We start from the raw sequence: 13,040 nt of genomic DNA, 5'->3' as shown, positions 1-13,040 counted from the left end.
TGGGCCCGTAAAATGCCAGGGCAGTATAGGAACCCCACAAGTGACCCCATTTTAGAAAGAAGACACCCCAAGGTATTCTGTTAGGTGTATGATGAGTTCATAGAAGATTTTATTTTTTGTCAAAAGTTAGCGGAAATTGGATTTTTATTGTTTTTTTTCACAAAGTGTCATTTTTCACTAACTTGTGACAAAAAATAAAATCTTCTATGAACTCACCATACTCCTAACAGAATACCTTGGGGTGTCTTCTTTCTAAAATGGGGTCACTTGTGGGGTTCCTATACTGCCCTGGCATTTTAGGGGCCCTAAACCGTGAGCAGTAGTCTAGAATCCAAATGCCTCAAAATGACCTGTGAATAGGACGTTAGGCCCCTTAGCGCACCTAGGTTGCAAAAAAGTGTCACACATGTGGTATCGCCGTACTCAGAAGAAGTAGTATATTGTGTTTTGGGGTGTATTTTTACACATACCCATGCTGGGTGGGAGAAATCTCTCTGTAAATGGACAATTGTGTGTAAAAAAAAATCAAACAATTGTCATTTACAGAGATATTTCTCCCACCCAGCATGGGTATGTGTAAAAATACACCCCAAAACACATTATACTACTTCTCCTGAGTACGGCGGTACCACATGTGTGGCACTTTTTTGCACCCTAACTGCGCTAAGGGGCCCAAAGTCCAATGAGTACCTTTAGGATTTCACAGGTCATTTTGCAACATTTGGTTTCAAGACTACTCCTCACGGTTTAGGGCCCCTAAAATGCCAGGGCAGTATAGGAACCCCACAAATGACCCCATTTTAGAAAGAAGACACTCCAAGGTATTCCGTTAGGAGTATGGTGAGTTCATAGAAGATTTTATTTTTTGTCACAAGTTAGCGGAAAATGACACTTTGTGAAAAAAAACAATTAAAATCAATTTCCACTAACTTGTGACAAAAAAAAAATCTTCTATGAACTCACCATCCTCCTAACGGAATACCTTGGGGTGTCTTCTTTCTAAAATGGGGTAATTTGTGGGGTTCCTATACTGTCCTGGCATTTTAGGGGCCCTAAACCGTGAGGAGTAGTCTTGAAACGAAATTTCTCAAAATGACCTGTGAAATCCTAAAGGTACTCATTGAACTTTGGGCCCCTTAGCGCAGTTAGGGTGCAAAAAAGTGCCACACATGTGGTATCGCCGTACTCAGGAGAAGTAGTATAATGTGTTTTGGGGTGTATTTTTCCACATACCCATGCTGAGTGGGAGAAATATCTCTGTAAATAGACAATTGTGTGTAAAAAAAATAAAACAATTGTCATTTACGGAGATATTTCTCCCACCCAGCATGGGTATGTGTAAAAATACAACCCAAAACACATTATACTACTTCTCCTGAGTACGGCAATACCACATGTGTGGCACTTTTTTGCAGCCTAACTGCGCTAAGGGGCCCAAAGTCCAATGAGCATCTTTAGGCTTTACAGGGGTGCTTACAATTAGGCACCCCCCAAAATGCCAGGACAGTGAACACACCCCACAAATGACCCCATTTTGGAAAGTAGACACTTCAAGGTATTCAGAGAGGAGCATAGTGAGTCCGTGGCAGATTTAATTTTTTTTTGTCGCAAGTTAGAAGAAATGGAAACTTTTTTTTCACAAAGTGTCATTTTCCGCTAACTTGTGACAAAAAATAAAATCTTCTATGAACTCACCATGCCTCTCACTGAATACTTTGGGGTGTCTTCTTTCCAAAATGGGGTCATTTGGGGGGTATTTGTACTATCCTGGAATTTTAGCCCCTCATGAAACCTGACAGGTGCGCAGAAAAGTCAGAGATGCTTGAAAATGGGAAAATTCACTTTTGGCACCATAGTTTGTAAACGCTATAACTTTTACCCAATCCAATAAATATACACTCAATGGTTTTTTTTTTTATCAAAGACATGTAGCAGAATAACTTTCGCGCTCAAATGTATAGGAAATTTTACTTTATTTGAAAAATGTCAGCACAGCAAGTTAAAAAAGTCATTTTTTTGCCAAAATTCATGTCTTTTTTGATGAATATAATAAAAACTAAAACTCGCAGCAGCAATCAAATAGCAGCAAAAGAAAGCTGTATTGGTGACAAGAAAAGGAGGTAAAATTCCTTTAGGTGGTAGGTTGCATGAGCGAGCAATAAACCGTGAAAGCTGCAGTGGTCTGAATGGAGAAAAAGGCTCTGGTCCTTAAAGAGACTCCGTAACAAAAATTGCATCCTGTTTTTTATCATCCTACAAGTTCCAAAAGCTATTCTAATGTGTTCTGGCTTACTGCAGCACGTTCTACTATCACCATCTCTGTAATAAATCAACTTATCTCTCTCTTGTCAGACTTGTCAGCCTGTGTCTGGAAGGCTGCCAAGTTCTTCAGTGTTGTGGTTCTGTGATGCATCTCCCCCTCCAGGACCCTCTCTATTTAGATTAGGGCAGCTTCTCTCTTCTCTTTTACAAGCTGGATAAATCCTCCTCTGAGCTGGCTGGGCTTTCACATACTGAGGAATTACATACAGGCAGAGCTGTCTGCACTCTCTTGAGATTTAAAAGGAAGGGTGTATACAGCCTGCTTGTGTATGGATGTATTTTCTATGTGTGGACATACTGTACATCAATCTACTTCCTGTTTTGGTGGCCATTTTGTTTGTTTACAAACAAACTTTTTAAATCTGTTTTTAACCACTTTTAATGCGGCGAGGAGCGGCGAAATTGTGACAGAGGGTAATAGGAGATGTCCCCTAACGCACTGGTATGTTTACTTTTGTGCGATTTTAACAATACAGATTCTCTTTAAGGGGCGAAAAGACTGTGGTCCTCAAGTGGTTAATACTCTATAAAGCGTGTAAAAATAGATTTATGCATCCTGCAAGGCCAGAATTTTTCTTTCTGGTTGCTTTGAGACTTCTGGTTACCTGAGCTCTGGATAATGGAGGTTTTGCTGTATTCTGAAAGAAGTTAAAGCGCGGGCATAGGTTTTTGTGAACTGTACACAGTACACGCTAGATTCTTGTGTCATCAGCGTCCATAAACGGAGGTAACCTTCCCCGCAGACAGGTTGCGGCACAGCTCACATTGGAGGAGGATTGCTGCTGGATTTCGGAAGCAGCACAGACGTAGCAGGGAGGAGTGCGGAGAATGAATGGAACTAGCAGCAGCCACGCCCTCCTCCAGTCACTGGGCGACAGGCTCTCCCACAGCACTCGGACGATGTGTGGAGGCGCGGCCTATTTCTGCTTCCTATTGGTCGGCGCTCAGCAATCAGCGCCTGGAAGCTCGCCGGTTCCCGGGGCGGAGTTATGGGGTAAACGCACTGAGGTAACCCCGATCACACCACTCTTCTGCTGAGCCTGACAAGCGGGGGGTGTGGCTAAGGCTGAAGGAGGCCGGTCTAAATAAGAACCTGTACCGAGTCCCTGGGAGCATCTTGTGTTGGGGATTATGTTCTATGGCCACCAGTAGTTGCTGCGGGACTGAGCTGTGACATCGCAGGTGAGCAGACTGGTTCTCGTCAGCCCCGGAATATTGGGGATGAATAGATGGGGAAAGTGCTGGGTGTTCTGTGCTGACAGCTCTGTGTGTTCTCTCACCGTGTGGCCTAAAGGTGTGTAAGACTGTCACTCTCGCATGTCACTGTGTGTGTCGCGCTGCTGTGTACGCCTACACGCCGGACATCTCATTATTATCGCATGCCAACTTCAGCTGATCGACCGTGTGGATACAGTGCTGGGGGACTGGTAATGTGTTGTTACTAGGGAGGGATTAACACACGGGGAAATATCATTCTGCAGCTTCCCTATCACCATCAGCAGCACACTGTGTCACCAGCCAGTCTCTTCCCGGCCAGCAGCAACTCTCTGCAGCCTGTCATGTGGACCAGGGATGCTGCAGCCTGCATCCTGCTCTACAAGCAGATACGTGTGGCCTGTACGTCTGTGTCCTCCTGACAATTATACTGGCCAGCTTTCTCATCATAAAGGAATAGGTCTACTGTTGTTTATTATGCTCAGGTGCATATACAACACAAACATGCCTATGATGTTTTGGGTTTTTGTTTTGTTTTGAAAAAGTTGTCTCTTCCTCCTGGGAATGTGGCACTAGTCTAGTTGAAGGGACCCAGTGGTAAACCTGATAGGCCAATGGCTGCTTCATGCTCAATGCAAATTGGTTAAGTCCACTAATCTGTAAAAAGAATTGGGGGACCTAGGGGGAAGCGCTAACGTTGCACACCAGGCCCCTCGGCCGTGGCCTACAGCTATTGGACTTTGGGCACAGGGCTCACTTTGGCTCCTGCCTCCACTACACAACTTTTGGTGCCGTGGCTAGTGTTTCCTATTATGTCCCCGTTTTTTTTCCAAATTATTGGTTGCGAGGAGGAACCAGATGTGGGTTCCTTCACCTAGACTAGCGCAGGAAATGTTTCCTCCCCTGCTTTACTTGTCTTGATCTAAATCTGATCAGAGAAGGTTTGTATACCCCCCCCCCCCCCCATACACTGAACACAGATTTTCAATAGATTTCACCATGCAGTGTATTGAAAATGTATCAAACTCCAGTACTGCACCGCTACAGGCTGTTGATCTGCCGTCACATTTGATTGAAATTTAGCAACCGATCGTAATTTAGATAAGATTTTTCCACAAATCTAAGATTTTTTTTGTCACAAATCTAAATTATGAAGGATGTGGCATGTTGCATCATACATAACCAGCTGATTTAATTGAGTGGTCAACTTTGCCAATAAAAAAACAACAAAAAAACAATGCATGTATGGTCGATACATGCATGTGTTTTTTTTTTTTTTTTTTTATTTATTGGCGAAGTTGACCACTCAATTAAATCAGCTGGTTATGTATGATGCAACATGCCACACCCTTCATAATTTAGATTTGTGGAAAAATCTTATCTAAATTACGATCGGTTGCTAAATTTCAATCAAATGTGACGGCAGATCAACAGCCTGTAGCGGTGCAGTACTGGAGTTTGATACATTTTCAATACACTGCATGGTGAAATCTATTGAAAATCTGTGTTCAGTGTATGGGAGGGGGGGGGGGGGGGGGTATACAAACCTTCTCTGATCAGATTTAGATCAGAGAGGGATTGATCTCTTTGCCGCATTGGGTTGCAATCTAAAATATATGGTCACTATATAAGGGATACAACAGGGAGTTAGAAGAAATGAATGGTGTGATTGGGGTTGCCTCAGTGAGGTTACTCCATAAGGCTAGGGCCACACTAGCTCCGGGTGCGGGACGCATCCGCGGTCCGGGCTCCGATTTTCAAAACCCGGAACGCAAACGGATCCGTGCTGCCTTTTTTGCAGCACACGTTTTGGATCCGCTTGCGTGTGTTTTTTTTTTTTTTTTTTTTTGCTAGAGGGGGTAGCAGCCAGGACAGGGGGCTGCGGGCAAAGCGGCGGCCAGGGGGGTCACACCCCCCCCCCTTGCTCACCTGGGTGCCCCCCGTCCCCGCTCCCCCTCCAGCTCGCATATAATGTAATAATTTGTACCTAATGAAGTTCGGCGAGCCGGGCACTTCCGCCCACACCGCTCGCCGTCACTTCCTGCAATGTCGCTCTCTGTATTTCAGTGGGCGGCATCGCAGGAAGTGACGGCGAGCGGTGTGGGCGGAAGTGCCCGGCTCGCCGAACTTCCTTAGGTACAAATTATTACATTATATGCGAGCTGGAGGGGGAGCAGGGACGGGGGGCACCCAGGTGAGCAAGGGGGGGGGGATGTGACCCCCCCCTGGCCGCCGCTTTGCCCGCAGCCCCCTGTCCTGGCTGCTACCCCCTTCAGCATGGCGGCCCCCTCCTTCACCATGGGACACTGGAAACTGATCCGTTTCCAGTGTCCCAAAATGTCAGTGAAGAGGGAGGCCCGTTTCCCCATTGATTTTCACTACCCGTACGTGTATACGGGTCCGTGAAAAATGCTGCAAGTCCGGACTCAGCGTTCCGGGTTTAAAAACGTATTCCGCGGATCGCACGCGGATACGTTTTTAACTTGAGTGTGTGCTGTTCCTATTTTTAACATTGGTATCCGTGGCTACGTTTTTCGTCCGGGACAAAAAACGTAGCTACGGATACGTTTTTAAATCAAGTGTGAACTAGCCCTAAGGGCTAGTTCACACTTGATTTAAAAACGTATCCGTAGCTACGTTTTTTGTCCCGGACGAAAAACGTAGCCACGGATACCAATGTTAAAAATAGGAACAGTACACACTCAAGTTAAAAACGTATCCGCGTGCGATCCGCGGAATACGTTTTTAAACCCGAAACGCTGAGTCCGGACTTGCAGCATTTTTCACGGACCCGTATACACGTACGGGTAGTGAAAATCAATGGGGAAACGGGCCTCCCTCTTCACTGACATTTTGGGACACTGGAAACGGATCAGTTTCCAGTGTCCCATGGTGAAGGAGGGGGCCGCCATGCTGAAGGGGGTAGCAGCCAGGACAGGGGGCTGCGGGCAAAGCGACGGCCAGGGGGGGTCACATCCCCCCCTTGCTCACCTGGGTGCCCCCCGTCCCCGCTCCCCCTCCAGCTCGCATATAATGTAATAATTTGTACCTAAGGAAGTTCGGCGAGCCGGGCACTTCCGCCCACACCGCTCGCCGTCACTTCCTGCGATGCCGCCCACTGAAATACAGAGGGCGACATTGCAGGAAGTGACGGCGAGCGGTGTGGGCGGAAGTGCCCGGCTCGCCGAACTTCCTTAGGTACAAATTATTACATTATATGCGAGCTGGAGGGGGAGCGGGGAAACGGGGGGCACCCAGGTGAGCAAGGGGGGGGGATGTGACCCCCCTGGCCGCCGCTTTGCTCGCAGCCCCCCGTCCTGGCTGCTACCCCATCTAGCAAAAAAAAACAAAAAACACGCAAGCGGATCCAAAACGTGTGCTGCAAAAAAGGCAGCACGGATCCGTTTGCGTTCCGGGTTTTGAAAATCGGAGCCCGGACCGCGGATGCGTCCCGCACCCGGAGCTAGTGTGGCCCTAGCCTAACTCTGCCTCCACAGCAAACATGTTCCCCATTGAAAGATACACCCCAGCTTTTGCTGCAGACATAGTCAGAGAAATCAAGTCATCTTCAGCGAACAACCTCTCACAAATCTGCTTCTTCCTAACACAGATGGCAGCTTAACGTGATTGTGCAAGTGCATCATATCCAATCTAGACTACTGTTACATCTTTATCTCTGGCCTACCAATGAATCTGCTGGCGTTTCTTCAGTCCATCCTGAACGCTCTTGCTCGACTCATTCATCTAATTTCTCACTCCACAGATGCAGCTTCTGTGTAAGTCCCTCCACTGGTTGCCCATCAGTACTACACATGCTATTTTCTTGGTCCAGAAGCCCCCAATCGGCCATCTCAGCTGAGGTTGATGCAGCGTGTTTTCAAGGCTAAGGCCTCGTTCACATCAATTAGTGCAGATGGCTGTGCGATTGGAACGCAATGTGTATGATCACATGCCATCTGCTCTGCACTGCTGATTTTATTCACTACAGTGAATGGGTCAGTACTGCGATTCGTGGAAAAGGCATGCAGCAGTGCGATAGCGCATCGCACTGCTGCGCAGCGCATATAATGAGAACGGTAGAAGGGCTGTCTATGCCCTTCTACTGTGCTTACGTGTCGCACACTATACGCGCTGCCAAAATGCACACGGCAGCCCTTATAGTCTGAACTAGGCCTAAAGGCTCGGTTCCCATCTGCCATTGGACCACGTGCGGCCAGCGGGAGTGAACAGTGTAATGTCCACTCTGATGATCTGCTTTGGTCTGGTTGGCACCCGGGGCAGATGAGTTACCATTATACGCTGTATGGGGAATGCATCGATCTACCCGGGAACTGTCGGGGATTGCATAGAATTGTGGTCTGCTTACCCCAGCGGCTCCAATCGTTCCGTTGCAGACTGACAAATGTGAATGGCTCCTATTTATAAGATAGGAGCCATTCACTGTTAGGTTTGCGATGAGCAGAGAACGGACACTTGAGCTTAGAATGGACATTTTTTTTTTTTTTGTCCATTTTTCTCTCCGCATAAAACTGACAATGAGCGGATTCTATTTTGTAAGTAGGAGCCGTTTACACCTGTCAGTTGCGGTAAGCGGGACGCATTTCTGTGCAGTCTTTGATAATTCTGGGCAAGTGGATGCGTTCCCATATAGCCTATAATGGTAACACATCCGCTCCAGGCTCCAATCAGACCACAGTGGCTGATCGGAGCAGATACTACACTGTCCACACGTGGTCCAAAGGGGAACCGAATACTCTTTAGCTACATTCAGATGTTCGGATTTTCCTCAGATAAACTTCCCATGACTATCCCTAGGCGAAAATCTGGTTTCAGTACGGGTGCTCATGACGTACTTAGGCCTTGTTCACATCTAAAATCAAAATCGCAAACGTTTGTGTGCAATTTTTTTTTTCTTGACACAAGTCAGGAAGTGAACTCTTTGACCCGGAAAAAATAAATACAATGTATTTATTGTTAAAATCACAAATGCATTCGCTGCACAAAGTGATTTTGTGAGCATTTAGTGCTCTTCCTGTACCTTCCATTAGAGAAAAATCCCCTCAAAAATGGTACAGGCACTGCTTTGCAGAGTGGAAAGCGGACGAAACGTGCTGATATGAACCTTCTCATAGAGATTCATTACACAAGCGTTTTGTGGGCGATTTTGAAAATCAGCTGCTCTTGAAAAAAGACCAAAAAACACCCTAGATGTGAACGAGCCCTTAGGCCTTTTTTCCACGGGTAGTGGAAGGAGGCAAATTCACTGCCTGTGAGCTGCCCCTGTTTCCCCGCTTACTTCTCCTGTCTATGGCGGCACCCAGGTCAGACATAGCTCAGGTTAGAGTGTGCGCCAAAATAACCTGCGGAAAAGGTGATACTCCCCTTCTCAGGAGGTCTGTGATGAGGGACTCTATTCAGCAGTGTCTGTCTATATTCACTTACTCACTGTACTCCATCCTTTCTGATCTTAATTCTTCCTCTGGGTCAGTTTGTCAGGCAGGATCAGCAGAACAATCCGGCCATTTGTGTAGGTATGGAAAGGAATGTGTAATACCATGCGGATGCCTGCTTTTCCCTAGTTTGGTAAGCATTTATACATTCATTCAATGAAGTTTGGTTTAAAGAACCACTATCGCGAAAATGGTAAAATTTTAAATACTTGTAAAGACAAACTAATAAGAAGTCCTTTTCTTCCTGAGTAAAATAAGCCACTAATTACTTTTCTCCTATGTTGCTGTTACTTACAGGAAGTAGTAGAAATCTGACATTACCGACAGGTTTTGGACTAGTCTATCTCCTCATGAGGGATTCTCAGGGTTTTGTTTATTTTCAAAAGCACTTAGTGAATGGCAGTTGAACTGTCCAACTGTCAAAAAAGTGTGCAGGGAGGCTGGCCAGCATCTTTGTATAAATCCTTTTCAGGGAATGTCTTTATAAAGAATAAAAGCCTTGCTGAGAATCCCCCATGAAGAGATGGACTAGCCCAAAACCTGCCAGTTCTGTCAGATTTCTACAACCTACTGTAAGTGACAGCAACATAGGAGAAAAGTAATTTATGGCTCATTTTACTCTGAAAAAAAACATACTACTTGTATGCTTTTACAAGTATTTTTTAAATGTTATGATTTTTGTTATAGTGGTCCTTCATGTAGGCTTTCGAAGTCCAATGACTATAAAGTCTTTCTTTTAAATAAATAAAAAAGGCCCATTTGCCCACCTATCACCCAGAGTGATATTTTTCAAACCCGTTATATCACTGCTATAAAACATGTTAAAGACAAATAATCATCACAGAAGTCTGGAAAGTAACAGAAAGTCATCAATGGGAGCCTCCATGTATTATTATTCTGCTGCTGTGTCAAAGAAACCAGCCCCCAGTGAACAAAGTGTGTCTCACCTGCACCCATTACTAAAAGCTAGTATTTATGAAAAAGAACCCGAGGTGAGAGACATATGGAGGCTACCATCATTATTTCCTTTTAAACAATACTAGTTGCCTGTCAGGCCTGCTCACTTTCTAGTCAGCAGTGCCTGAATCACACACCTGAAACAAGCATGTGGCTAATCCAGTCAGGCTTCAGTCAGAGGCCTCTGCTTTGCATGCTTGTTCAGGGTCTATGGCTGAAAGTTTTTTTTAGGCCATGTTCACAGTGGCCGTTTTGGTTCCTGTGACAGCAAGAGTGCAACAGATCGGGACAGCGGCACCGCAGGCTATCCTAGTGCTGCATCGGGTACAGTGAAGCTTACAGTCAACGAAAAATATGCTTCACGGTTACTGTAAACATGCACATTTCACGGTAAACCACTGCATGCAGTGTGCTACCATACCGCAACCTGTTATACCGCAACACACCCGTCACACTGTGAACGGTGCATAGGTGGTGCACTGCAGTGTGGTAAGCCGTGTTACAAAGTGGTTGTTAGGCCCAGTGCACACCAAAACCGCTAGCAGATCCGCAAAACGCTAGAGGTTTTTGAAGCAGATTTTCAGAGCGATTCTAGGCATGTTTAGAGAGGTTTTCTAAACATGCCGAGGGTTTTCTGGAGCGTTTTTGTGTAGAAGATTTCATATATTGTTACAGTGAAGCTGTTACTGAACAGCGACTAACAAAAACGCCTGGAAAACAGCTCTGATCTAGCGTTTTTCAGAGCGGTTTGAGCTTTTCCTATGCTTTACATTGAGGCAGAAAACGCATCTGCAAATCGCAAAAGTGCTGCAGGACCCACGTTTGTGGTTTGCTAAAAACCTCAAACCGCTGTTGTGCACCATCCCATTGAAATACATTAGCCAAGCGTTTTCACAGGCGGAAGCAGTTTGCGGAACACTTCAAAACCGCTCGGCCTTAAACCGCACCGTTGTGAATGTGGCTACAGAGGCAGTGGATCAGCAGGACAGCCAGGCCATGTGCAGTGTTTTAAAGGTCACCCGAGGCGAAAATAAACTAATGAAATAAATTGTATTTATCTTCCTTCTCCTAAAAATGACTTTTTAACATATTCCACAGTTTTATTTTATGTTTAAATCTCCTTTTTTTTTTAAGTTTTTTTTAACTGTTTTATTGTTTTTACTCAATGACACATTCATTAAGTATGCCAGAGCTAAAATCTATGAGCTATTGACTCTTTTTATCTCTTACCTGCTCTCAGAAGCCATTTTCTGCTAGGAAAGTGTTTTATAGTTGGAATTTCTTATCAGTGAGGATCACACTGAAGTCACTTCCTGTTTGAGTCAGCCACTTACATACCTGATATTTAACTATTTCAGGCAGAGAAAGAAAAAAGGAACACAGCATAGTTATTTGTGTGTTAGGCACTGTACATAAATATGTCTATCTCATCATGTCACATGTCACCTCGGGGGTCCTTTAAGGAAAAAAATGTCAGCCTCCATATTTCAGCCTCACGGGTTCCCATATTCCTTGGTGTGATTCAGGTTCCCAGTGATATCTGTACATGTATTGTGTAATTCTGGTTAAAAAATTTTTCCCAGAAAACACTTATGCGCCTGTATGTACCATCACATATACATTCTTTTATTCAAAGTCATAAATACAAAGGCATGAATCCCCTATAAAACCAGATAAAATTACCTATGAATGCAAAAAACACTAACCAACTTTCTCAGTGTTTAAGGGCTCGTTTCCACTAGTGCGGCGTGCGTCTCGTAGACGCACGCCGGCACTGAGCGGGTGGGCGGGATCGCAGGCGATTCCCATCAGCCGTGCCATGCACGGCTATGGGAATCGCAGCCTCCGCCGCGAATTCTGTGGGGGTTTCCGGCCGAATCGCTACTGCAAGCGATTCGGCCGGCGGCGCCGTTGTCCCCTATGGCAGAGTTTCCCCGCGCGATTTGCCTGCGGGGAAACTCTGCGGATTCGCGGCCGTTTCCGCGAGAGTGGAAACGGGCCCTTAGTGTTTTTTGCATTCATAGGTAATTCTATCTGGTTTTATAGGGGATTCATGCCTTTGTATTTATGACTTTGAATAAAAGAATGTATATGTGATGGTACATACAGGCGCATAAGTGTTTTCTGAGATATATTTTTTACTTTAACGGTGGGGGTGTGAGTAACCCCACTTATCACTTGTTGCAGCCAATCGTATTGATTTTAGATTCAGTGGGCGCAAAATCACTTATTTACATAATTTTAAAAATTTTTTCCAACCAAGTGCTTACATTTTTTTTCTAAAGCACAAGAAGGCCATTTTTTTTTAAATATGATTTCTTATCTGCTAAACGTTAAATATGTTCTCATATATTCAACTGAAAAATCAGAAGTAGTCTTTTAATTCCTCAGAAAAGCCCTTAGGGCTTGTGGACATCTTACAATGCATAGGCAAATTCATTTTCACATGCACATTTTACAATGTGAAATGCCCATTTCACCATGGGCATTCATGGTTGTTTTAATGTTTGCGTTTTCAGCCACAATATAACACATAGCATTGGTAAACAGGTGCATGATGTGTAAAAATGTTCCCCATTGTGTAATAATTCTTGTACAGCAGAGGTGTAAGGCTACCTTCACACTGGGGCATTGCGTTGCTTACCTGTAAAACCCGGATCATGATGGAGGGGGAGATTTTTTTAAAAAAATTTGAAAAAAAAATTTTTCCCCGGCGTTTTGCAGTAGTGATTTTCCCGCAGAAAAATCACTGAATGCTGCGGCAATTTTTCCACGATTGCGTTTAGCGCTTCTATAGCACTGAAACGCGATCGCCGGGAAATCGCCTGAAAATGGTGCAGGCTACGCATTTGCGTTTTGCATTTTTAGGGCGATTTGCAGCAATTAGCACAAATCGCCCAAGTAAGAATGGGCCCATAGGGTTTTATTACACTAGCGCTTTTAAAAAGCGCTAGCGTTTGAGGGTTTGGCCGAAATCGTGGCAAAAATGCTCTAGTGTGAATGGGCCCTAAAGGTTTCCACACACAATACAATAAAATGATCCGAGTTTACAGCAATTCAATAAAAAATGATTGTTTCTACAGAAAATTGAATTTT

At 44.9% G+C, this 13,040-nt stretch overlaps 1 protein-coding gene across 4 annotated transcripts in view; it reads left to right on the top strand.

The window, feature by feature from the left end:
* The first annotated feature begins 3,355 nt into the window (after positions 1-3,355).
* ACACA (acetyl-CoA carboxylase alpha) overlaps positions 3,356-13,040 on the top strand; it is a 421,319-nt gene continuing 411,634 nt past the window's right edge. The window contains exon 1 of one of the 4 annotated variants that reach the window (XM_068269366.1): positions 3,356-3,504. Coding sequence is in view for 1 of the 4 variants with exons in the window: in XM_068269365.1 (XP_068125466.1) it covers positions 7,301-7,313 (13 nt within the window). In the remaining 3 variants the exon portion in view is untranslated. Of the gene's footprint in view, positions 3,505-3,553; positions 3,617-7,246; positions 7,314-13,040 lie in introns of those variants that run through there. The other 3 variants (XM_068269368.1, XR_011026314.1, XM_068269365.1) reach the window with 3 other exon arrangements.

This window comes from Hyperolius riggenbachi, chromosome 2 (genome assembly GCF_040937935.1).
Source record: "Hyperolius riggenbachi isolate aHypRig1 chromosome 2, aHypRig1.pri, whole genome shotgun sequence".
Lineage (NCBI taxonomy): Eukaryota > Metazoa > Chordata > Amphibia > Anura > Hyperoliidae > Hyperolius > Hyperolius riggenbachi.
Note: the sequence above shows the minus strand (reverse complement) of the source record. Positions and strands in the feature narration are given on the sequence as shown.